This window comes from Odocoileus virginianus, chromosome 6 (assembly GCF_023699985.2).
Source record: "Odocoileus virginianus isolate 20LAN1187 ecotype Illinois chromosome 6, Ovbor_1.2, whole genome shotgun sequence".
Taxonomy (NCBI): Eukaryota; Metazoa; Chordata; class Mammalia; order Artiodactyla; family Cervidae; genus Odocoileus; species Odocoileus virginianus.
In genome coordinates this window covers 5,851,320-5,877,474 of record NC_069679.1, presented here as the reverse complement: position 1 = coordinate 5,877,474, position 26,155 = coordinate 5,851,320, and the positions used below count along the sequence as shown (strand labels likewise).

General features: G+C 35.3%; 1 protein-coding gene across 6 annotated transcripts in view; it reads left to right on the top strand.

Moving 5' to 3' along the window:
- Positions 1 to 26,155, top strand: part of DPP8 (dipeptidyl peptidase 8) — a 52,148-nt gene that overhangs the window by 12,637 nt on the left and 13,356 nt on the right. For all 6 annotated transcript variants that reach the window (XR_002309425.2, XM_070468641.1, XM_020870810.2 and 3 more), the window contains 12 exons: positions 4,170 to 4,343; positions 5,173 to 5,341; positions 10,877 to 10,987; positions 12,379 to 12,507; positions 13,041 to 13,102; positions 14,716 to 14,816; positions 15,588 to 15,765; positions 16,640 to 16,799; positions 20,396 to 20,475; positions 23,036 to 23,188; positions 23,436 to 23,571; positions 24,716 to 24,861. Coding sequence is in view for 5 of the 6 variants with exons in the window: in XM_070468641.1 (XP_070324742.1) it covers positions 4,170 to 4,343; positions 5,173 to 5,341; positions 10,877 to 10,987; positions 12,379 to 12,507; positions 13,041 to 13,102; positions 14,716 to 14,816; positions 15,588 to 15,765; positions 16,640 to 16,799; positions 20,396 to 20,475; positions 23,036 to 23,188; positions 23,436 to 23,571; positions 24,716 to 24,861 (1,599 nt within the window). In the remaining variant the exon portion in view is untranslated. The remainder of the gene's footprint in view (positions 1 to 4,169; positions 4,344 to 5,172; positions 5,342 to 10,876; positions 10,988 to 12,378; positions 12,508 to 13,040; positions 13,103 to 14,715; positions 14,817 to 15,587; positions 15,766 to 16,639; positions 16,800 to 20,395; positions 20,476 to 23,035; positions 23,189 to 23,435; positions 23,572 to 24,715; positions 24,862 to 26,155) is intronic.

The following is a 26,155-nucleotide window of genomic DNA, read 5'->3' as shown; positions in this document are numbered from 1 at the left end:
AGTTTACAGATCAAAAAAGTTGAAAGCAAGGTCTTGAACAAATAATTCTACACCATGTCCATAGCAGCATTATTCATAATAGCCAAAGTGTCCATGGACAGATGAATGAATAAACAAAGTCTGGCATATACATGTAATAGAATATTATTCAACCTTAAAAAGGAAAGAAATTATGACATGCTACAACATCAAGGAACCATGAAGACATTATGATAAGTGAAATAAGCCAATCAGGAAAGGACAAACACTATTTGACTCCACTTATGTGGGATGCCTAAAGTAGTCAAATAGACTACCAGAATGGTAGTTGCCAGGGACTGAGGGAAAGAAAAGTGAGGAGGTGCTGTTTAATAAGTTTAATGGATATAGAGTTTCAGTTGTGCAAAATGGTGAAGTTCTGGAGATGGGTTGCACAACAATGTGAATATAATTAACAGTACTGACCAGTACACTTTAAAAACTTGTTAAGGTGGTAAATTATATGTTATATGTATTTACATGTATATATATATTTTTTGTACAACAATTAAAAAAGCAAAGAATACTTCATTGATAATGTTGTATGCCCCCATCAAAAGTCATATAGAGCTTCAGTTTCTTGTGATGATAGCATTGTTTGATCATTACCTAGATCTATTATAAAACAGTGATTTTTATCATTCCTTCTTCATTAACTGAGAGATTTCTATAAAGAGAAAAGTGCTATTCAACAGTTACTCAGTTATCCTGAGGAGGAGTTCACAATAGAAAGGCAGATATTTCTTTCCTTTATTTCCCATTTTTCAAACACAGTCTTCTATGTGTGATAAATTAAGAGTTTTTGGGGGTATTTTGTTTTCATTTTTATATCTTATAAACTTACAGTGTAAGCCTGTTTGGTATCTTTTGATCCATTGACTGTTGTTGTTCTTATTGTGCAAATTATCTTATTTTTGATTGTTAGAATCCCCGTCAACTTGACATAACAAATCGTTTTGACACGATCCTGGTAGTAGTTGGTAGTTCTCTTACTTGGTATGGCGATGTTTCATGATCATCTTTCACATTGCTTTTCCCATGCTTGGAATCAGCCATATCTGTCTGCTTCCTTTAGAGAAAAGTGGTATTGAGAGACTTTGATCTGGGTACTGGATACTGAGGGGCAAGCCGTATACATAAGCTTTATTTGTTTTTACATCTCTGTTGTGTTGTACAGACAAATCATATTCAACCAGTTCCCTCTTGATGGACATTTTAGTTATTTTCAATCTTTGTATTATAAATAGTACTGCAGTAAAATGGCTTGGGCATACAACTTTTTACATTTTTCCAGTGTATCTTTAAACTAGATTCCTAGAGCTGAAATCATTGGACTAAATGGTACATGGTTTTGTAATTTTGCTAGGCATCAAATTTCCTTCCATAGGAGTTGTGCCATTATGAATTTCCATCAGCAAGGAATAATTGTACCTGTTTTCCCATAGATTCTCCAACACAGTTTGTAGTCAGACATTTGGATTTTTTGCAAATCTGATAGAAATGCTATCCCAACTGTAGTTTAATTTGCTACTCTTTTGTATGCAGAATTGATCATCTTTTTATCTATAAACCATTTTTATGTAACGTGGTTCTTTTTTCATTTTTAGAAACCTTTTATTTCCTGGAGATATTAACCCTTTGTGATATAGTTTCAGATGTTTTCATGAAGTTGTAATTTGTGTTTTTACTTTCTTTATGGTGTGTGTGTGTCTGTGTGCATGTGCTCACACACCACATGAAAGATTTTTGTATGATAAAATGTATCCTTTTGATACTGCTTCCAGAATTTGTCTTATGTCATAGGACAGTTTTTCTACACTCAGGTTATAAAAGAATTTACCCATGTTTTCATCTAGTGCTTTATATGGTTTCACTTTTTAAAGGTTTATTGAGGTATAATTGCCATATAAAAATTGCAAGTATTCAAGTGTATGGTTTACTAGATTTGGCTATGCATTTATACTTTTATTTATTTTTTCATTAAAAATGATTTTTTAAAGCAATTTTAGGCTTACCATAAAGTTGAGAGGAAAATACAAAGATTTCAATCCATATGATTATTTTATTAAATTTTTATTAGAGTGTAGTTGGCTTACAGTGTTATCTTAGTTTCAGGTATACAGCAGAGTGAATCAGTTATACATTTACATATGCATGCTTTTGTAGCTTATTGTCTCATATAGGCCATTACAGAATATTGAGTGAGTTTCCTGTGGTATAGAGTAGGTCCTTATCAGTTATCTACTTTATACATGATAGTCTGTATGTGTCAGTCCCAATCTCCCAATTTATCCCTCCTCCCACTTAATTGGTATCTATATTTATTTTTAGATTCCACATATAAGCAGTATCATATGATACTTGTCTTTGACTTCACTCAATGTGGCAACCTCTGGGTCCATTCATATTGCTGCAAATGGCATTGTTTCATCCTTTTTTGTGGCTGAGTGATATTCCGTTGTACATATGTACCATATCTTTTTTGTTTATTCTTCTGTTGATGGACATTTAGGTTGCTTCCATGTCCTGGCTACTGTAAATAGTGCTGCAATGCATGTTGGGGTGCGTGTATCTTTTTAAATTATGTGTTTTTCCAGATATATAAACTTGACTACTTTTAAAGTATTAGTCCTTGAGACGTCCCTGATGGTCCAGTGATTGGGACTCCATGCTTCCACTGTGGGAGACCAAAGTTTGATTGGGAAACTAAAATCCTGCAAGCTGTGGCATGGCTAAATAAAATAAAATAATTACTCCTTGATCGCAGAAACCATGTCTGTTTCCCTTATTTATCCCTTTATTTATCATAAAGAGCTCTTAGGGAAGATGTGGATATAAATTCTTTAAACTAGCACTTATTAAATTTGTTTTCTTTATATGTCTTCTTATACATATGAAATTTTATATATATATATATATATATATATATCTCAATACTTTTAGTTTGGGAAGGCCCCTCATCATCATCAGTCATTAATTACAAATATTCTTTGAGGGAGATTTTAACTGTTGCTTTAGGTGGGAAAACAAAATAAGACAGATTCTGCTCTCAAGGTTGTTTTTAATTCATTTACTGAAAGAACGTGAAAAACAAAACTATAGCCAAATGAGTAAAAGAGATAGTAACTCTTATATAAATATCAGGAAGCTTTCCTGGCCAGAGTTAAGTTAGGGCTGAGGTTTTGGGATAGCAGTAAAACTCAGATGGATAGAAAGAAAAATGGCCTCTCGGTGTGAAGGCAGATGGAACAAAGGCCAAGAGCCAGAACACCACATACTGGGTTTCACATCAGTGATGCGATGGGCCTGACCTCAGGTTTTATTAGAGTAGTGTTAGTGGAGAAGGCAATGGCACCCCACTCCAGTACTCTTGCCTGGAAAATCCCATGGGCAGAGGAGCCTGGTAGGCTGCAGTCTGTGGGGTTGCGAAGAGTCAGACACGACTGAGCGACTTCACTTTCACTTTTCACTTTCATGCATTGGAGAAGGAAATGGCAACCCACTCCAGTGTTCTTGCCTGGAGAATCCCAGGGGCGGCGGAGCCTGGTGGGCTGCCGTCTAAGGGGTCATGCAGAGTCGGACACGACTGAAGCGACTTAGCAGCAGCAGCAGCAGCGAATGTAGTGGAAAGGTACTAATGACAGCTGATGTTTGAGAACTTTGCTCTGTCCCAGTCATTGTGCTAATAAGCATTTTACATGCTTGTATCTAAGGTAATCTTCACAGTGCTGAAGTAGGTAGTTTATTACTGCTCTGAAAGTAAAGAAAACTAGTTTTGAAAAAATTAAACTACTTCAGAGTCTCCTCTTAAATGCACGCAGAGCTGCTGTGTTATATTTAAGTTGCAGGAGATCTTGAGTGCCAAGTCAAGGTGATGGAGCTTAACTCTTGCTCTTTAATGAATGCAGTATTCATCTAGGGACCTTTTACCAAATTTTTCAGCAGACTTCCCGAGATTAATCTGTTTAAAGTTGTAACAAATTTTGGGATCACTCAAAATGTAAACTCAGTAATACTGTTGATGCTAGAATTTCAGTGCTAAAAAAAAAAAAAAGAAAAAAAAGAAAAAAAAGAATTTCAGTGCTATTAATAAAAGCAAAAAGCCCGCTTTCAGAAAACTGGAATAGGAGACCTCTCTCTTTCTGCATTAGGCAACACTGGACTATGGAATGTATTCTCGAGAAGAAGAACTATTACGGGAAAGAAAACGCATTGGAACAGTTGGAATTGCTTCTTATGATTATCACCAAGGAAGTGGAACATTTCTATTTCAAGCTGGTAGTGGAATTTACCATGTAAAAGATGGAGGGCCACAAGGATTTACTGTAAGTTGATTTTACTACTTGATAAACTGTTAGGTGTCTTAAAATTATTTGTGTCCAAATCAGAAAGATAGTTAAACTAAAAAATTCTGCTTACCAGTTATTTACCACTAACTTAGTAGTAAAGAAAATAGGAAATATGGGTATTAATTTCTAATTTTTATTTAATAATTTTTCAGTGACATTAGTTATATAATTTTTAAAACACTGAAAACACTTGTTACATAGGAAGAGTTAGTAAAGGGAATCCGTGTGCCCTTTTTTTCTGTAATTGCTAAGTTGGATTTTCAAAGATAATGATATCACAAGACAATCCCTTTTTGGTTCTTCTAAAAGCTTAGTTCATCTCAATAAATAGTTTTAAATTTTGATTTTATTCCAGGCAGTTTTTCATTTGATATTAGAACTGTTCTTCTGATAGAATTGTGATGCTTCTAGCTTTCATTACAATTTTATGAACAAATTATTTTGTACTGGTAAAATTAAATGGAAACATTTAATAAGTGAAATAGGCATATAAGTTTAATAAAAGTGTACAACAAATGATAATTACTCTATTTAACAGGTCTGGTCAACAAAATTTATGAGGTGCTGTTATATTGTCTTTATTTCTGTTCCTGTTATGCTTAGCTTATTAATTCAGGAAAAAATGATTCATTTCTTATAACTTAAGGCAAATAAGTAAGTACAGTTTTCTGGAGAGCAGTTATCACAGTTGATATTATACTTGGGATTTTATAGGAAAGGTGCTGGTAAACACCCAGTATTATATGTATGTAAATACATATGTGTAAGCCTGATACTTGCCTTTAAATGTTGTTTACTTTTCTAGCAACAACCCTTACGGCCCAATTTAGTGGAGACTAGTTGTCCCAACATTCGGATGGATCCAAAACTATGCCCAGCTGATCCAGACTGGATTGCTTTTATACATAGCAATGATATTTGGATATCAAACATTGTAACAAGAGAAGAAAGGAGGCTCACTTATGTGCACAATGGTAATTCAAGTTCTTCAGATCAATTTTCCTAAAATGTATTTTTAAAATTTAATTTGCTTTTGCTTACATTTTGAAATCAAACATGCTGGGTGATCTTTATATTTTAAATTTAAATCTTTAAAATTAAAAAAGAAATACAACTTTTTTTATAAACTTGTATGTATCACCTATATAATGCTACTTGTTTTTTTTGAAGTTGATGGCTATGTTTAATGCCTTGATTTTGCTGATATTATAGGTGTCTTCACATGTCAAAATAATCAAGTATATATTCAATGCATGCACTTTTAATATCAACTATACCTCAGTAAACCTTAGAAAAGATGATAGTGAAGCTTAAACAACAAAAAAAATACAAGTTTCTGAGAACATTAGATTACATATAATTTCCTATAGGGAAAGAGAAAGAACTGCCTCTACCACGACGAAAAATGAAATAACAGAAACAAAAAGAATCATTGTAATGCTGGCTTGTTTCAATGGTTATTTTCGGACAGCACAGCAGTAGCACTTCTCTGATTGAAATAAAATTTAATTTAAAAAGTCTTGTTTTTAGGAAAACAAGCAGAAAAACTCAGTACACACTGTAAGAACTACTTAAAAATTTATTTTCTCTTTTTGGAGAGCCTGCTTAGTTATTTTGTCGTAATAGGAAAAATAAACCTTTCTATGTTGTGGAAATATTTAATTTTTATTGAAGTGACTATAATCATGCTAAGCACTACTAAAAGGGCTTCCGTTGTGGCTCAGCTGGTAAAGAATCCTCCTGCAATGCAGGAGACCTGGGTTCGATCCCTGGGTTAGGATGATCCCCTGGAGAAGGGAAAGGCTACCTATTCCAGTATTCTGGCCTAGAGAATTCCTTGGGCTGTATAGTCCATGGGGTCGTGAAGATTCAGACATGACTGAGCCACTTTCACTAAAAGCACAGAAATGATGTGGATTTTTTTCCTTTTTCCTCTAAAGTTTTTATACAAATGAAAGAAGGGAAATGTTGTATTTTTTTTTAACATGGAAATAGACCTTAAGGTTAAGCTCCATGGTGAAGGACAGTCCCTCTAAAAATTTATTGTCCAACTTTCCCATAATTTGATGGTCACAAAACTGATTTATTGGGCATGGGCATCTTCCTTAATAAATTATTTTAGAACATGAATGTGTATTGGCAATAGTTTTTTCATCTTTAGGATAGTCAGTGTTATAGAAGAAGCCTTTTCCTGAACAACTTACATTGATTTAAAAAAGCACTGAATTAGAAGTCAAGAAATCTGTTCTAACTATTGTCAGTCAACAAAGATATATCAAGTTCCTGTGTGCCAGACAATGTGGCAGGAACTAAGAATACAGAATTGAATAAGACATAATCCTGGCCCTAAAGGAAACTTTATAAAGAGATAACAAAACAGAATGATAAACAGCAAGCATTGGGTTATAAGAGTACAGGCAAGGGTAGTGGTCCCAGAAGGTTACCTGAAGAGATGAGACTTGAACTGCTGTCAAATAGTGACTGTACATTAGCCAGTACACTCCAGCCAAGGGGACAGCCTGGAAAGGCCTCGATGCAGAAGGCGCCACAGTCTGTATGAATTAGAAGCAGTCTTACGCTCCCAAAGCATGCGGTATGAGTCCAGATACAGAGAAAGGTGAAGCTGACACATACGGGCAAGGAGAAGGGTGGACTATTTCTTATGTAAATGAAAATGGCCTTCAATCATGATAGGGGGGTTCACTGGAAAAAGTTTTTAGCAGTTGAGTAGTGTGGTCAGAGTCATATTGTAGATAAATTGTTCTGAATACTTTGTAAAAGTTATATTTGAGAAGTGCACGTCTAGAGACAGGGCAGAGCTTAACTAGTGTAAATACTGTAAATACCCAGGTCTTAACAACCTAAAACTAGAGTGTAGAATAGAGAAAAGGGGGTGGAGTAGGGAAATTTTTAAGTAAAATGTCCATATTTTGGTGTTTAATGAGTCTTCATCTGGAGTCAGGAAATCAGGACAGCTACCACTGGCAAAGCAAAGTTCAGGTTAGTAGTTAGTAAATCTGGGATGCAAATCCTAACCATTTGTTCATGGTTTCAACAAACATTAGAGACTCACTATGTACTAGTTATTGTGCTTGAGGCTGGGACTGCTTTGACAGTGACTGTTAGAAATAAGGCATGTTTTTAGTCTGTATATTTTTTCTTTTGGTAGGATTGTTTTCCATAAAGGATTATTGTGAAAATTGGCAGAATTTAAAGTAGAAACCTCTGAAATCCTGCTGGATGTGAGTGCGCGCTGGATGTGTGTATGTGTTGGAATTTATTTTATCAATCTGTGAGGTGATTCTCTTGTGTGACATTTTTCTTTGTGACAATTTTATTTCTGTTTGGCTGTGCTGGGTCTTGGTTGCTGCGGAGGCCTTTCTCTAGTTGCGGTGAGTGGGGGCTACTCTTCGTTGCCATGTGCAGGCTGCTTAGTGCGGAGGTTCTTTTGTTGCAGAGCAAGGGCTGCGGGCACGCGGGCTGCGGTGGTTGATGCACGTGGGCTCGTATTTGGGGATCACAGGCTCTAGAGCACAGATTCAGTAGTTGTGGTGCGCAGGCTTAGCTGCTCCGTGGCGTATGGGATCTTCCCAGACCGGGGATTGAGCCCGTGTCTCCTGCATTGGCAGGCAGATTCTTTACCACTGAGCCACCAGGGAAGCCCACTGTAATACTGTTTTTATTAATTTCTTTTCTGTGCATGTAGGCATATGGTATATTGTTTATTTTCAGGGTTAGTGTAGTAGTTAAAAATACAGTCTAGAACTGGAGTATCTAGGTTTGAGTCTCATCTACTGTTTTTTACTTCTGTTCCTTTGAGTAAGTTGTTTAACGTATCTTTGTTTTAATATCTGTAGAAAGGTTAATGAATAGCATGTCATCATAAGGTTGTTATTGAAGTTTTAATATTTTCGAAGTGTTTTAGACAGGGTCTGAAACACAGTAAGTACTGTTTAATTTGTTTATTTAGAAAAGTAGGTAGAGAGTAAGCATCATCACTTTTATTTCTCTTACCACAGTAAGTTTCCAAGTGAAAGTCTTCTTTTGCATGGGTTTATTAGTCACTCAGCATGTGCATTGGCTTATTCTCCGCCTTGTGTAAGAGAGAAACTTAATGTAATACCAACCTCTATTCTCAAAGGACATATCTTATTGGGAGAACAAGGTGATACCATTTATTCATCTAATTAATCTTAGTAATTGAGGTCATCACCAGAGACGCCCGTAATAAGTGACAGAGAGATAATAAATGAGTGATACATATTCTCACATCTACAGGAGAACAAAATATCAAACAGTATGGGAGGTATAACTTTGGAGTCATTGAACGATCCAAGAAAACTGAGCACTGATGGCTACGTCATTAATTAACAAAATTCAGAAATCCTGAAAACGGAGCTTAGTTTTGATTAAGTTGGTGCTAAAACTTCTTTGGTGGCAAGATGTGACCTGAACTGACCTGAGGATATTTATAGTCTTAATCCTACTTAGTTTGCCTATTCCTAAATTTGCTGTAAGAATATTAGTGTATTTGATTACCAAGGTATTTGATTACCCTGCTGGAGATATGACATAATTATGTGTTGATATATAAACATGAAAAGAATTCCCCAGATTCTGTGTTTTGAACACTTCTGGACTCAAAATTTTGTTGTTGTTTTCTAACTTGATTTTTATTTTATATTATAGTTGATTTACAGTGTTGTGTTAGTTTTAGGTGTATTGCAGTGATTCAGTTATATCTATTCTTTTTCAAATGATTTTCCCATTTAGATTATTGCACAGTATTGAATAGAGTTCCCTGTGATTTACAGTAAGACCTTTAGGTTATCTGATATTTTATATATAGTAGTTTATTTATGTTAAGAGTGCCAATTTCTTTTCTTTTACATATGTGTATAGAAACCAATATTTGTTGTTTAGTCACTAGTGATATCCAACTCTTTTGCCATTTCCTTCTCAAAATTTTTTGGTAAGGGTCAATTGGTTCATATTACACATTCTTTTCAGGCAATATATAGAAAATACAGATAAGAAAAAATAATACATTGAAACTTGCCTATAAAATTAAAATCACTATGAATTATCACTATACACCCATTAGAACACCAAATATTGGAGAAGAATTTTCATACATTGCTGGTAAGTGTATAAAATAATACAGATACTTTGAAAAACTATGTGGCAGTTTCTTATAAATTTAAACATAAAATTATCACACTACCCAAGCATTCCACTCCTAGGTTTTTATTCAAAGAAATGAAAACACATGTTCCCAAAGATTTTTATACAAGAATGATTTCTGTTGAGCTCTTAGAGATTTTGGTCTGTTGGCTAAATGCACATAGCTTAGCTAACTGTTAGAATTGGATGAAACCTATGAATATAATAAATATCAGAAGACATATAAATATTTAACCTATCATTGTATATCAGAGTTTCCATCGGGATAATTCAAACTTCTGTCAGTATCCTGACTGATCAGAAAACTTGAATGAAAAATCAGAAATCTCAGGGAAAAACACAAAAACCTTTTCTGCAGAGTAAACTTTAAACATCAAATAAGATTAGACTAAAATCTTATATTTTTGTAAATAGATAAATGACATTTTAAAATAAATACTTAGTTTGCTTCAGATAAATTTTTTCTGAGCAAATGTGAGTTTCAGAATTGAAAATAAAATTCTTAGCTAAAACTGATGTATCAAACTTCTGTTTTGTATGTAAGATCAGGTTTCGTAGAAACTATACAAGAATATATGTACTTGCACACAAAAGTTTTTGAGATGGAGAGGTAACTTGAATTCTGTGAACACCCCAATAAATGTGACTAATGTCAGAAAAATAAAAGAATGATTTTAGCATCTTGATTCATTATAGCAACTAGAAGCTATTTAAATGTCCATTAACAGATGAATGGATAAAAGAATTGTGATATACAATGGATTATCACTCAGTAACAAGCATAAAGTATATACTGTATGATTTCACTTACATGAAAGTCTGGAATATGTAAAACTAACCTTTGGTGATAGAAATCAGATCAGTGGTGCTTCTGAGGCAGGAATGGACATTGACTGGGAAGGGACAAGAGAATGGAAATATTCTATGTCTTGATAGGGTTAGGAGAGTAGAAGTCACCGTGACCCTGCAAAGACATGTATTCTTTTCCCCAGGGCCCTAGCTAAATGGGAAAATAAAAACACATGTTGGTTTAGGCTTTGTTGTAAGTACTTTATGTAAAATAGCTCATTTAATCCTCATAACAACCATATAAGGTAGGGTCTTATTCCCATTTAGAAATGGGACACGGCAACGGAATGTGATCGGGTGATTTGCCCAGGATCAGTCATTTGGTGGATGATGGAATCCAGATTTGAATTCAGTCCATTTGGCTTCACAGTTCACCATGATAGTATAGCTGCCTTTCAAAATAAATGGATCATTCTGCTTTGTACCTGTGAAGAGATGAGAACTTCTGTGAAAATTTTGCCTTTGTGTTTGTTTAGAGCTAGCCAACATGGAAGAGGATCCCAGATCAGCTGGAGTTGCTACCTTTGTTCTTCAAGAAGAATTTGATAGATACTCTGGTTATTGGTGGTGTCCAGAAGCTGAAACAAGTAAGAGGGTTCAAAATAATATACTATAAGTCAGTTAAAGTATTATGAGATTCAACTACCAGTTAGTTAACTGCACAGATTCTTAATTCCAAATAGTAGATTCTTAAGTGGTGAAGATTGGATCTTATCAGTAGTTACTGTGAATATTCAGGCTGTATATCACCATAATGAATTCTCATAAAAAACAATTAGTTGTATTATGGTTCAGTGCCCCAGGTCCTTCAACTCTCCTTGCCAGTTTTTCTTTTTTTTTTTCCTTTCTTTTTTTATTTTTTATTTTTTTTTCTTTTTTAAGAAAGAAAAAAACTACTTTTTTTGGCTGCACCATGCAGCATATGGGATCTTCCTCAATCAGGGATCAAACCTATGCCCCCTGCCTTGGAAGCACAGTCTCAGCCACTGGACCACCATGGAAGTCCCGCCAGTTTTTCATCTGGAAGCTGGTTGGTGGCAACACTGGTAGCAAAATAAAAAATACCACCCTTTAGTGGGAGTTGCTGTAAAATTGCCTAGAGAGTCTGCATGAACAGATGGCCAAATTAGTATATGAATGGATCAGGAAAAAAAAGGCAAAAATTCCTTCTTTTTCTTTGTGAATTCACAAGTATTTCACTAGCTGAGAAACAGCTCTCTAAAGCAGTAGCTTTCAAACTTTTTGACTGTGATCTGGTTAGAAATTTGCTTTACATTCTAGCCTAATACATTGTATGTATATTCTACATAAAACTGAAAACAAATTTCATGAAGCAATGCTTAATCTTATATATAATGCACTCATATTTTTTTTTGCTTGTCTTATTTTTTAAATGCTGATTATGACCAACTAAAAGATTTCATGACCCACTAATGGATTGCACGTAGCATTCTGAACACATCTCTAAGGGACCCTGAAAAATATTTATATTTAAGCCATATCTTAGATTTGGACATTTTAAGATGTAAAATGTTTTGCCATAACTATGTTCTTATAACAAGATTATGATATGAATTAGAGAAACCATTTTAAAAAACCTGGAATCCTTTAAAGTGGGATTTATTTTGTTATAGAAAATATTGTAAGTGTAATAATTCCTGAAAGGAATGCATTTTAAGGTATGCAGGAACTGAAATACTTCACAAGTGTGTTTCTTCCATTTTATGTGTGTGTGTGTGTGTGTGATGATCTTCAGTTTTTATCTCCAAGAGTAGTAACCTTTAACCAATAAAAGTGAATTAGCAGTAACTCACCTTGCTACTGCAAAGATTAGTAGTATTTTCATACATGAAAGGCAGTATATTTTATACATAAACTATTTTTTACTATGGGAAATAGAATATTAGAGGGAATGGTCAATGGTGATGATTTTCTGGCATAATACTCCCAAATTTTCAATATTTAATTTCCTTTTAAGCTCCCAGTGGCAGTAAAATTCTTAGAATTCTATATGAAGAAAATGATGAATCTGAGGTGGAAATTATTCATGTTACATCCCCTATGTTGGAAACAAGGAGAGCAGATTCATTCCGTTATCCTAAAACAGGTACTACATTCCATTGACATTTATATACACTGATTCCTACTTTTCAAACAAGATTCTTTTGCATTCGTTCAAAAGTTTGGTTAACATTGATCCTTTACAGACCGAAGGATAAGTGTCTCTAAAGTAAATTTTTTAAATTATAGGCTGGTCCTTTTAAATTATTGCAAAGGTAGGGAAGTGCACAAAACTGATTATTTCAAGGAATGGATAAAGAAGTATCTTTGCTACAAAATAAAAGATTTTTAAGGGATTATGTTCTTAATAAATTAGCAATTTTTCCCCCATATTGCTATTTATAGCATTTCAGTTGTGAAATGATGTAGGATTCCCCTTCATTACCTACTAACTCCTGATGTTTTTTGGCTCCTTTTATAGTCATATTGAAAATTATGAATTTGAGATAGAATTTTGAGTTTTTTATGTAATAAAGCCCTGACTAAATGCAGTATTCCTTATTTGACTAAAAAGGATTCATCTGGTAAAATTAGTTTGAATAGCTTTATATTACTGTTTGTTTACATCTCTTCCTAAAGGCACAGCAAATCCAAAAGTCACTTTTAAGATGTCAGAAATACTGATTGATGCTGAAGGAAGGGTAAGTATAAAATGCTGAGTTAACTTTTTGTGTCATTTTGTCCATCAACAGAGATTGTAAATACGCTCTGTTATATTTTGGACTTGTGGAACTTTCTGAGACATCTGTAGATCATGATTTCAGGTTGACCTCATCTTCTACTTTGAAAACTTTCTTACTGGTTCCCAAGTTAGGAATATGGGGAGATGCATATTTACCATTCCTTTGCAGTATTTTTTCCTCTTTGCCTTTGTTAATTCTCCAGATCAGTATTTCTTAAATAGTGTTTATTGACTGATAAGTTATATCCCTCATGTTTTTTATGCTGCTGCTTTCCACAGTCAGATGCCTATAAGCTTAATGTACACATAATTTTAAAACAATCTTCTCTGCTAGACTTTTTAAAAACAGTTTTATTGAAGTATAATTCACATACAATATAATTAACTCATTTAAAGTTTAAAATGGCTTTTAGTATATTCTCAAGATTTGTGCAGCTATCACCACAGTCAATTTTAGAACATTTTCTTTACTTCTAAAGGAAATTCACATCCCTTAGTCATCACCCCCAAACCTCTCCATGCCCCCAGCCCTAGGCAGCCACTAATCTATTTTCTGTCTATGGATTTACCTGTTCTGGACATTTCATATAAATGGAATCATACAGTGTCTAGTCTGTTCTTTCACTTAACATCTTGTTTTCAAGCACTAATCCTGTAGCACCAAGTAACAGCACTTCATTACTTTTTATCACCTAAAAATACTCTGTTGTGTGGATATATACCACATTTTATTTATCCACTCATCAGTTTTAGACATTTGGGTTCTTCCAAATTTTGGTTTCTAAACATAATGCTACCAATAATGTGGATGTACAAGTTTTTGTACGGTCATACATTTTCATTTCTCTTGGTTAGATACCTAGGAGTGGAATTGTTGGGTCATATTATAATTCTGCGTTTTAACCTTTTGAGGAACTTCCAAACGGTTTCTGCAGTGGCTGCACTATTTTATATTTCCACCAGCAGTGTATGAGGTTTCCAACTTCTCCACATCTTCATCAGCTCTGGTTATTATTTGTCTTACAGGCATCTTAGGAGATTTGAAGTTGCATCTTATTGTGGTTTTGATTTACATTTTTCTAATGACTAATGTTATTGAGCATCTTTTTGTGTGCTTATTGGCCATTTGTATGTCTTCTTTGGAGAGCAATCTATTCAGATCCTTTTGTTCATTTTTAGAAATGTATATTTTAAAGTGTGTTAGCCAGACTATTTAGGGAAAAAAGTTTGCTTACTTAAGATCATTTCACTAATATATTATACATATAGTATCTTAAACTAAAATGTAAGTAACTAGAGACTACTATTTTTCTTAGATACGATTTTACCAGTTACAATCAAGAGTTCTATTAGTATAAACTCATGAAAAAAAACTTTTAGACTATGCTGATTCTTTTAGTTAGAACTTTTTTAGACATAAAGAACACCAGTAAAAGTAACCCATGACTTACTGCTGGTTTTGCTATATCCTGTGTACCTAAGACTGAACAAGTGTCACGCTGTTAAAGATAGTGCTTTAAGTAACCCAGTATCAGTCTTCTATAACTAGATTCCTTTTTTCTTTTTTAATAGATTATAGATGTCATAGATAAGGAACTAATTCAGCCTTTTGAGATTCTGTTTGAAGGAGTTGAATATATTGCCAGAGCTGGATGGACTCCAGAGGGAAAATAGTGCGTATGTTAAATTGTCACTTCTTTACAAATAATTTAGAACCTAGAACTGTCTGTGCTACTGGCTCTTCCTTTCCTTTGGAGCTGTTTTCACATGTAAATTTGCCATGTAGTTAGTTCTACACAAAGAATTTTTCCTGAACTAAGTGCACTTGTAATCCTATAACCATAGGTGCATTGCATTTTATTTCTGTCTCTTATTTAGCCAGTGAGAGTTTCACAGTGTTATTTGTGGTTAAAGTAGGACTTTCAGGCTCATATGTAAGTATATATATATTTTTAATTGTATAATTTAAGCAGAAATATTTGTACAGCCTTATGTGAAGATGATTACATGTATTTTCTGTGTCTGATGTGGACAAAAGAGTTTTCATGGGGCTGGCATTTGTTGGCATTAAAGGGAGAAAATAATTTCAAAGGCCATCTGTGATTTTGGAAATTTAAAGAAAACTATTTTTAAAACCTCTACTCAAGCTTAACTTTAAAAAAATAAGTGCAATATGTATACCTGTGGCTGATCGATGTTGATGTAAGGCAGAAACCAACACTATATTTTAATTATCCTTCAATTAATAATAAATTTTAAAAAATAAGTGTAGAATAAAGTAATACTTTTCATTAGCTGTTTGTAAGTGATAATTTAACATATACTAAAGCTACTGTCACTGTGGTTACAGAAATAACTGATGGGTGCTAGGGGAAAGATTAGTGGAATATTCATTTTCCAAAAGTGAGCTTTATTTTGTGCTTTTCTTTTGTTTATTTAAATAGTGCGTGGGCCATCCTACTAGATCGCTCTCAAACTCGCCTACAGATAGTGTTGATCTCACCTGAATTATTTATCCCAGTAGAAGATGATGCCATGGAAAGACAGAGATTCATCGAGTCAGTGCCTGACTCTGTGACACCACTGATTATCTATGAAGAAACAACAGACATCTGGATAAATGTATACATATTTTCTTGTAATACTTGGTTTAAATATTTTCTCAAAATGTTAAAGTAAATGAAGCTTGATAGCAAACTATCAAAAGGAATTTTTGAAGTTCACAGTAATTTTGAATGTTATTTGCTTAGTTTGAACATTTCAAACTGGAATATTGGTTCCAAAATGGGGAGCGGTTTGTGGATGAAAGGTCGATGCCATTGCAATGACATCTCCCTGGATGCAGAATTGCCCTTGTTTCTGGACACATCAGATATTCAAAACACAACCTCTCCAGTGCCTCTGAGAGGACCACGAGAATCCTGACTAGAAAAGACTTTCTCTTTTAAGTTGGTAAACTATCCCAGAATATACCAGTTTTGGATTGAATTTTTCATTTTCCAATTTAATGGAAAAAACTTACACAAGATACAAAATAAATAAAGCCAGTTCACTCTCTGGCTGCATATAGGCTTCATGTGATTCACCTAACAGATAACATCTGTTTTCCCTTGAATTGTTAGAATATTTCTCTCTGGAAAAGTAGAAAAACATTTTTTCTCGTAATTCTTGTAATACGATTTATATCATTAAATAAACTTCATGCCATTTTTCAAAGAATTGCAGAGATGGTGGGTAAGAAACAGCTTTTGGTTCTATTTTTCATTTTTCTCCATTTGGAAACATTTATTTCTCAGTAGATGACGTCTTTGACTAAGATAAATATGAAAGGCCCAGGCGAAATCTGTAATTGTACATATACCATACCTCGTAATCTGACAAGTTACTTATATTTCAGAAAATGTATATCAAGTAATTCTTTCTCTCTGGCTTAGTCAAATTGTTTGCATAGTATTCTCATTAATGTATATAGTAAATTAATCTATTTATTTTACAGATCCATGACATCTTTCATGTTTTTCCCCAAAGTCATGAAGATGAAATTGAATTTATTTTTGCCTCTGAATGCAAAACAGGTTTCCGTCATTTATATAAAATCACATCCATTTTAAAGGAGAGCAAATATAAACGATCCAGTGGTGGGCTGCCTGCCCCAAGTAAGAAGTTATTTTCTATTAAAAAAAGGCAGAAGGTGGGAGGGTCAGGGCAATGTAAAGTCTCTTTTGTGTACTTTATAAGCATAGGACAAAGTTTTTGAAGGATACATAATAAGCTATTAATATTGGGTAATATTTGGGTATTACTTATTTTTGCTTTCTGTTTTCGCCTTGAATATACTTTTTGTTTCAAGTGAGCTCATGTAATTTTTAGATTTAAAAAGCTACTTTTAAAATGTTACAAAGTTATTAGATATTTGTATGTACTAGACTTTTTTTTTCCCCTATATTTTTATTAGTTGGAGGCTAATTACTTTACAATATTGTAGTGGTTTTTGACATACATTGACATGAATCAGCCATGGATTTACCGTACTAGACTTTTTTTATACCATCTGCACCTACGCTGAAGTTGATTTATAGGTATAGCTCTTCATATGATATAATTGTTTTCCAAAGTAAAATTAAATATTATGTCAGCTGAAATTAATTTCTTTTTTTAAAGTGTTGGGTTTCCTTCTGGGAAATGTAAAACAGATGAATGGGTAAACAAAATGTGTTTACACATACAGTGGAATATTATTCAACCTTAAAAAGGCAGGACATCTGACACTTTCTACAATCCGGACGAACCTTGAAGACACTATACTAAATGAAATAACCCAGTCATTAAAGGACACATACTGTGTGATTCCATGTATATGAGGTAGCTAGAGCAGTCAAGTTCATAAACATAGAAAGTGGCTGCCGGGGGCTGAAAGGAGAATGTGTAAGCCTAGAAAAAATGAAATAGTGCATTGAATACTTCTGTGTTTTAAAAAAGACTGAGTTATGGTTTTCTACTTTAATAATACAGAGTTTGTTTTAGAATACTAGACATTTAATGATGTTATGTTATATACTTTACTGCCATTTATAACTTAACAGACTCAACATAGCCAGTTTTTAAAAACTGTGGTAAAATATGCATAACAAAATTTACCATTTTAAGTGTGTGGTTTCATGACATTAAGTATATTTCCCTACTATTCTGCAACCATCACCACCATCCATCTCCAGAATTTTTTTCATCTTCCAGAACTGATTCTGCCAATAAGTAATATCCAATTTAGTGGTAAATAATTAATAACTTCTCATTCCTTCCTCCTCTCAGCCTCCGGCAGCCACTTTCTATGTTTATGAATTTGACTGCTCTAGCTACCTCATATACATGGAATCACACAGTATGTGTCCTTTAATGACTGAGTTATTTCATTTAGTATAGTGTCTTCAAGGTTCTTTCGGATTGTAGAAAGTGTCAGATGTCCTGCCTTTTTAAGATTGAATAATATTCCATTGTCGGAGAAGGCAATGGCAACGCACTCCAGTACTCTTGCCTGGAAAATCCCATGGATAGAGGGGCCTGGTGGGCTGCAGTCATGGGGTCGCTAAGAGTCGGACACGACTGAGCAACTTCACTTTCACTTTTCACTATCATGCACTGGAGAAGGAAATGGCAACCCACTCCAGTGTTATTGCCTGGAGAATCCCAGGGACAGTGGAGCCTGGTGGGCTGCTGTCTATGGGGTCTCACGGAGTCGGCCACGACTGCAGCGACTTAGCAGCAGCAGCAGCAATATTCCATTGTACGTGTAAACACATTTTGTTTACCTGTTCATCTGTCTTTTAACAGTGAGGTTACTTCTACCTTTTGACCGTTATAAATAATGCTGTAAGGAGTGTGGGTGGACAAATACCAGTTTGAAATCCTGCTTTCAGTTCTTTTGGGTATATATCCAGAAGTGAAATTGCTTGGTATTTTAATTCTTTAAAGTTTTTTGAGGAACCACCATACTCTTTCAATAGCAGCTGCACCTTAATACACCTTAATACATCCCTATTAGAAAGTGCACAGAAGTTCCAGTTTCTCTACATCCTTGCTGACGCTTGCTGTTTTCTGGGTGTAGTTCTTTTTTTGTTTGTTTTGTTTTGGTTTTTATTTTGTGGTGGGGTTTTGGTAAGAGCCATGCTAATGGATATGCAGTGGTATATCATTGTGCTTTTGATTTTCGTTTTCCTAGTATTTAGTAACATCATATTACTTAGCCAGTTTGTATCTCTTTAGAGAAATGTATGTTTGAATCCTTTGTGGACTTTTTAATTGGATTATTTGTTTTTCTCAACATACCCTTTAACATCATTCTTATTTGGGAAACACTGACTTACAATTTCGGACAGCAGAGTAAATACTCCCTATGACTTGCTCCTTCTCTTAGCATGAATTTTTTTTTTTTTAATCAGACTAGATCTTGTATATCCAAGATAGAGATTTCTTCCCTAAGAGCCTTAGTTTAATTTTACCCTTGGTGTGAAATTGCTCTTACCTGTTCCTCTGTTGTTTAGACATTAAATCTACTTACAGATTCCAGAAAGTTTAGTGATGAAGACTGGTCAAAGAGCTATGAATAGTAATTCACGAAAACAACATTCTTGGGACATGGATTAAAAGATAACTTAAAATTTTATACTCCTATTGAAGAATAAGAGGCACTGTCCCCTCAGCTAACATTCTTTTCAAAACACCTAGACCCTGTCCCCTTCGGTGTCTGCTTCTGGACCATTCAGCTTGTCTACCTCTTTCCATTTCCCTCCTTTTTACTTAGACTTTCTTGCTCCAGATCTTCGTCCTTTTCCTTGATGTCCATTTTATTTTCCTCTTCCCTCCTCTTTTCTTCCGTAAGTGGCTATAATATGTAACAATTAGTATTTGTTAGATATTAAATAATACTTATTTTAACTGGTGATAAAATTTAAAATACTAAGTTAAATTTTTGTATCTAAGAAAAAGAAAATGAGTCTATTTTTTAACTTGAGTAGGACCCTACTTAAAATCCTATATCATCTCAGCCTATTCTCAGCGATCATTTTCAGAGCCAGAGCTGGCAGCAGCTAGTCATAGAGCAGGGGTTTCTTTCTTTTTTTTTTTTAACCTTCTCCACTGAGGCCACTGAGAGAGCCTCATCTACCAAGACAGAATCTTACAAAGATAAATGGAACATGTTGTTATTTACTGTGGTTGTTTTTTGCAATAATATGGTTTTGTTTTTTGCAATAATAAACAGTTGTATTAAAATTTTCCTTCTCTGGCTTAAGTAGTTTGTTGCATTTCTAGAAGAAATGCCTCATTGATGCATTAGATTGTTTTTGTCTGTCTAACCAAAGGTCTCGGAATGCAAGTGCTTTTGAGTTCTTTTCTGTCTTTACCATAAGAGTCTATTTTGCTGTTTTAACTTTAGTTACATGGATCATTCCATTACTATTAAGAAGACTCATAACTTGGAATTTTTTTTAACTGTAGACTTTATGTTGAGGTGAAATTCACATGACATTAACCTTTTTAAAGGAAACGTTTAGAATGAACAGTGGCATTTAGTACATTCAGTGTTGGGCAGCTACCACCTCTCTTTAGTTCCAAAGGATTTTCATTATTCTAGACATAACTTTGAATTTTTTAGTGTTCCATTTTTGAAAAAGAGAGTTTAGAATACTGTTTTTCATTGTTTCATTTGCTTATAGTCTGATATAAAGTACTGAATTATAATTATATTTATCTTTAGGTGATTTCAAGTGTCCTATCAAAGAGGAAATAGCAATTACCAGTGGTGAATGGGAAGTTCTTGGCCGGCATGGATCTAATGTATGTTCTTTTATTCTACTGATATGTTTAGTCAACATCAGCTGTGTGTATGCAGTACTGAAAATCAGCAGTGCAACTTCACATGACCCCAGTATTTTTAAAATACTGCTAGGGCCTCAAAGAACCCAAGTTGTTGGAAAGGGAGAATCTTAGTTTAAATTCTAAATCTCACCCATTTAATAATGCTGATATTAGATGTGTTCTGGTTACTAAAGGTCACCATTTTCAGATGCAGTGTTGCATCTTAGTAAGGAAAAGGCTGGTCCATACTTTCCAAGTCTCGCAAAAGTGAGTGAGGATATAGCTTGAAAACGATTTCTGAGTCTCTTGTAGACTACTTGTGTCGTTTCTGCATTGGTGCGTTTACAGTTCCTGAGACAGTGACGCTCTTTCATTAGCCTGTTTATCTTATCTCACACATTTAAAGTTTCATATAACACTTGCAGATTATATTGGACATTTATACAGAGCATAGAGTGATAAGGAAAGGGAGGATGTCCACCCTGTTTCACTGTTGGCATATGGCTTGCTATAGCAACTCAATGAATTCTAGTTTTTTTCTTTTGCCTTTCATAGTACCTTGTATTTGTTTCAACTTTCAGTTAGATGGTCAGTTTCATGAGATCTCCAAGAGCTCCATCCTTTATATGTGTGATCCATAAAGTTAAGTTGAGGTATGCTACCAGGATTTAGTGAAGGCCTATGATTTCCTCAAATTGATTCAGAAATTTATTAAAGAATTATGTATACTGGCTACTATAGAAGTCACTCATAGTTCCTTAGGTGATTAAGGAGAAAGAATGAAGATACAGGCCCCAGGCTTGTTTTTGTTGGTGATAACTTTAGAATATAATAGGTGACCTTTAAAGTCTCATTTCCACTGACAGTGTCAGTTGGCCTTCTGGTTATATACTCAGTATATTTTTTTCTGTTTAGGGAATCTTTAAGTGTTACTGTCAGATGTTAGTGGAATTCTTAAGTTCTGTAAAGTTAAGTATATTTACACTAATATAAACTTCATGCTGTGTAATGGGGATAATACTGAGGGAAACCCCAGAATTATACAAAGCTGAACCTTATTTGGGCAACCTAAGTGTCTTTCTATTACTTGCTATATAATGTGTATCAGTTCTTTTCTATCACACCTATTTATGTGATATATTTGTCTCTCTTTCTTACTCTTCTATTTTCCCTCTTGTCTTGCTTTTTTTTTTTTTTTTTGAAGTTTTCTTTCCATTTTCTACTTTTGCAGCTGACCTGTTCACCCAAAGATTTTTAATGCCAGTAATTGAGTAAATCTTTGAGGTTTTTAAGACTGTTAGCCACTTAGGGTTCTCAGAGTATGTTCTCTTGACCACAAAGGATCAATATCACCTGGAAACTTTAGAACTACTAGGCCCATCCTAGACCTCTTGAATCGAGAAAGTTGTCTGGAGGTGGGATCCAGCAATCTGTTTTACAAGTCCCTCAGGTGATTCTGATGTTCACGTGATACTGAAACCCTCGGGTGTTTCCTGTAAAGTTGTTACAGGAAACAGAGAAAAAGGAATAAGGAGTTAACTATTTATTTAGTTTTGAAAGGCCTGACTTCTAACTGCTAAATCAAGAGCAGAACCAGTCCTGACCTTTTACACAGATTAACACATACCTGTGAAGCTTCATGAAAGTTTGTTCTGCCATCTCTTATCCTTTGTATCCTTTCTGTCTGTGTCTTATAGGCCGTACTTAATGTCATTTCTCTTTATTTCTGTATCCATGCATGCTAAAATATGTTTGCAATGATTAAGAAGCTTCTTGAAGAAAATGTGGCATCTAAAAATATTTGCTTTTAGAAATACTACTTTGTTTTCTGTATAAAAGTTTGAATTTTATTAAACATTATTTGAGCAGGCTGCTGGAAGATTTTGAAAAGGAACAATAAAAGCCATTTATTTAGAATCTCACTGTAATTTGGAAGGAATATTAAGTGAATTCAGCTGTGAGTGTACTTGCAGTTTTTTTTGTGTTCTGAATGAAGACTTAAAAGATTTCCTTCATACTTATTTATACTATGCCAGTATTGAAACTGATTGAGTGATTGAGTAGAAGTATTCCCCGACCCGATAGATAAACCATTTTTGCAAATTTGTACAAAAGAGCAAAAAGAACACTGCCTGAGATGCTGCCGCACTAACAAGAAGCAGGAGCTCCCGCCGCACCGAGGCACAGATGGGGCGCTGAAAGTGAACTCGCGGTGCGCAGGAATGGCGGGCCTGAGCTGTGACGCAGATACTTTCCTCTGTGAAGGGTAGTTGTTGTAATGAAATAATTTTTGTATTTTAAGAAATGCACATATTTTACCATATTGAAAATTATCAGCAGCATGTAACTCGGGCGTCCTTTTAAATTTCTGAACAGGATCTATTAAGACATGAACAAAACCAACTCAAGCTTATTAACATTAGTGACAAACTTTTAAAGAGAGGCACAAGTCAGAGTGTGACTCAAATGATTCTGAGTAAAATTGACTGGTCTTGCCAAGGTCATACTAGCACTGAATTTTATGTTGTTATTTTGACAGATCCAGGTTGACGAAGTCAGAAAGCTGGTATATTTTGAAGGCACCAAAGACTCTCCTTTAGAACATCACCTGTATGTGGTCAGTTATGTAAATCCTGGAGAGGTGACGAGGCTGACTGACCGTGGTTATTCACATTCTTGCTGCATCAGCCGGGTATTAAGTCCCTGTTTGAAAAGGGTTTCCTGTCATATAAAAACCTCTGTTCTTGTAATACTCCTTTTTAGTAACGTGAAAAGTGAAACAACCTATAAAAACCTTAGCCTTAAGTTTAGCATTGTATATTCACATAATTGGTCAGACTGTTACCGTACGCCTGCTATAGCATCAATGCAGATTTAGCAACAGATAACCTTTTTTACTTTTCCCTGGGGGAAAAAATAATTGTTTTTCCTTTCTCTAGCATTGTGACTTCTTTATAAGTAAGTATAGTAACCAGAAGAATCCACACTGTGTGTCCCTTTACAAGCTGGCAAGTCCTGACGGTGACCCAACCTGCAAAACAAAAGAATTCTGGGCCACTATCTTGGATTCAGCAGGTACTCATTTTCCTGAACCCGATCTTAAGTAAGATTAGTACGTCAGTGCTCTACTCCTGTGTCGTAGGTCCACTTTTCCTGAACAGAGTCTTCCACCTCTCACCACTGCCTGTCCTTCGGCTGCTGATCGGTCCCATCCCTCCTAGTCTATCAATTATCAAATAAGGCTGGCTACCTCCTACTCCAGGCAGGAGCAAACTGGAAGGCCTTTTTGAAAATAAGATTAAAATAATCAAGATAACAGCTAGGAAGTGATTTATTCACATGTTTGGATGATTTCCCAGGTAAACAACTGAACGTCACACAGACTGAACTAGTAATACTCTTAAGCAGGGAAGCTGCAGCTTTAAGGAATACCCAGCTGGTAGCTTTCTTAAACTTCTACCAGCACTTGCAATGGCCATCTTAATAAAAGATAAATCCTCATTTTATATGGCAGTGAAGAGCACTGTGATTACCTGAATTTAAAATGCTTGATTTCTTAAACAGTGGACTAATATTTTATATCTTCTAACTCATTTTATACCCAAATCCTTTTTTCTGTTAGATATTTTCACCCATAAATATCTCCTAAAGGGTTAAGAAATTAGTGCAAAACCACAAGGTATGGGTATGTTCTGATGTCCACAATTAGAATTGCTAATACGCTGATCTCTGCTTCGACTGGAACATCATCCAGTATACATAGACTCAGGAGAGGTCTGTGTGGCTTTCTAAAACCAAACACTGATCATGATTTTTTTTTTTTCTGGGTTCTGATTAGGCTTATTCTCTAATGATCATAAAGAAATGTTTTTTGAGCACCTGCTTTGAGCAAGTTAATTCGTGCTTTCAGTTTCTCATCAGGTATATGGCTTAACCATCGATAAGTTATATAAGCTGAGTGCAAAGTATTTGTGTTCTGCATGTAAATACCTCCTGGGCTCCAAGGATTATTGATAATACTTTGTGTCTGCTTCTGAAATAGATAATTTGATATGTTCATTAGATTTCCTTTCTTAAATATAACTATTTGTGTTTAATTTCTTGCTTATCATCTAAAGAAGGGATAGTTATTAGGGTAGTGGGTTTATGGTATTTTTTCCTTGCTCTCAGATTGCCAAGCTCCCATAAGAACTTTACAGAATATATTACCTCCTCCCAGGTCCTCTTCCTGACTATACCCCTCCAGAAATTTTTTCTTTTGAAAGCACTACTGGATTTACATTGTATGGGATGCTGTACAAACCTCATGATCTACAACCTGGAAAGAAATACCCCACTGTGCTGTTTATATATGGTGGTCCTCAGGTAGGCATATTTATGTACATATGTGTATGTGTTTTTCTTTTCTTTTTTTTAGATAATTTTTTATTTAAATGTCTGATCAGTTGTTTAAGATTTGAGCATTGCTGAGCCTCTGCTATTACTGACTGTGGCTTATGCCCTCATTACCCAGTTTAGGAGTTTAGGAAGCTGGGTTTTGTTAGGTAGCAAATTTGAAAATCAGTGTTACTTTCTTTTTTGGGGCCATGCTGCTTTGCTTGTGGGATCTTAGTTCCCCAACCAGGGATTGAACCAGGGCCCTTGGCAGTGAAAGTGCGGAGTCTTAACCACTGGCTGCTGCTAAGTTGCTTCAGTCGTGTCCGACTCTGTGCGATACCATAGACGGCAGCCCACCAGGCTCCCCTGTCCCTGGGATTCTCCAGGCAAGAACACTGGAGTGGGTTGTCATTTCCTCCTCCAGTGCGTGAAAGTGAAGTTGCTCAGTCGTGTCCGACTCTTAGCAACCCCATGGACTGCAGCCTACCAGGCTCCTCCATCCATGGGATTTTCCAGGCAAGAGTGCTGGAGTGGGGTGCCACTGCCTTCTCAGAATGCCCAGGAATTCCCTCAATGTCAATTTCTTAATTCACGCTGAGGACTATAACTGTCATGGGGAATGTGATGGTCATGTCGGTTAGTAAATATGTTGTATTCTAGGTAGAGAACTTGTTTGGAAAATGGTATTAAATAATTAAATGTCTTGGTTATAAAAGAGTCTTAACAGATATTTTTGAAACCTTTGGTATCCTAATGAATTCCCTCTCTTCATTCTAAGGCCAGATCTCTCAAGCAAGCTATATTACTTTTATCAGTTAGTTAAGGCAACTGCTGGAGAAGGAGATGGCACCCCACTCCAGTACTCTTGCGTGGAGAATCCCAGGGACAGAGGAGCCTGGTGGGCTGCCGTCTGTGGGGTTGCACAGAGTCGGACACGACTGAAGTGACTTAGCAGCAGCAGCTAGGCAGCTGCTAAATGGCACGAGTCCACATGTCACACAGCTTTTACATAAGCGAGAATTTAAACCCGGGGCTTCCCAGGTGGCAGTAGTGGTAAAGCATCGGCCTGCCGATGCAGGAGACCCAAGACATGCAGTTTGACCCCTGGGTTGGAGAGGTCTCCTTGAAGAGGACATGGCAACCCACTCTAGTACTCTTGCCTGGAGAACCCCGTGGGCAGAGGAACCTGGTGGGCTACAGTCCATGGGGTCGCAAAGAGTCAGACACGACTGAAGCAGCTTAATACCCCACATACTATTCTTCAGCACTGCAAGTTTACACC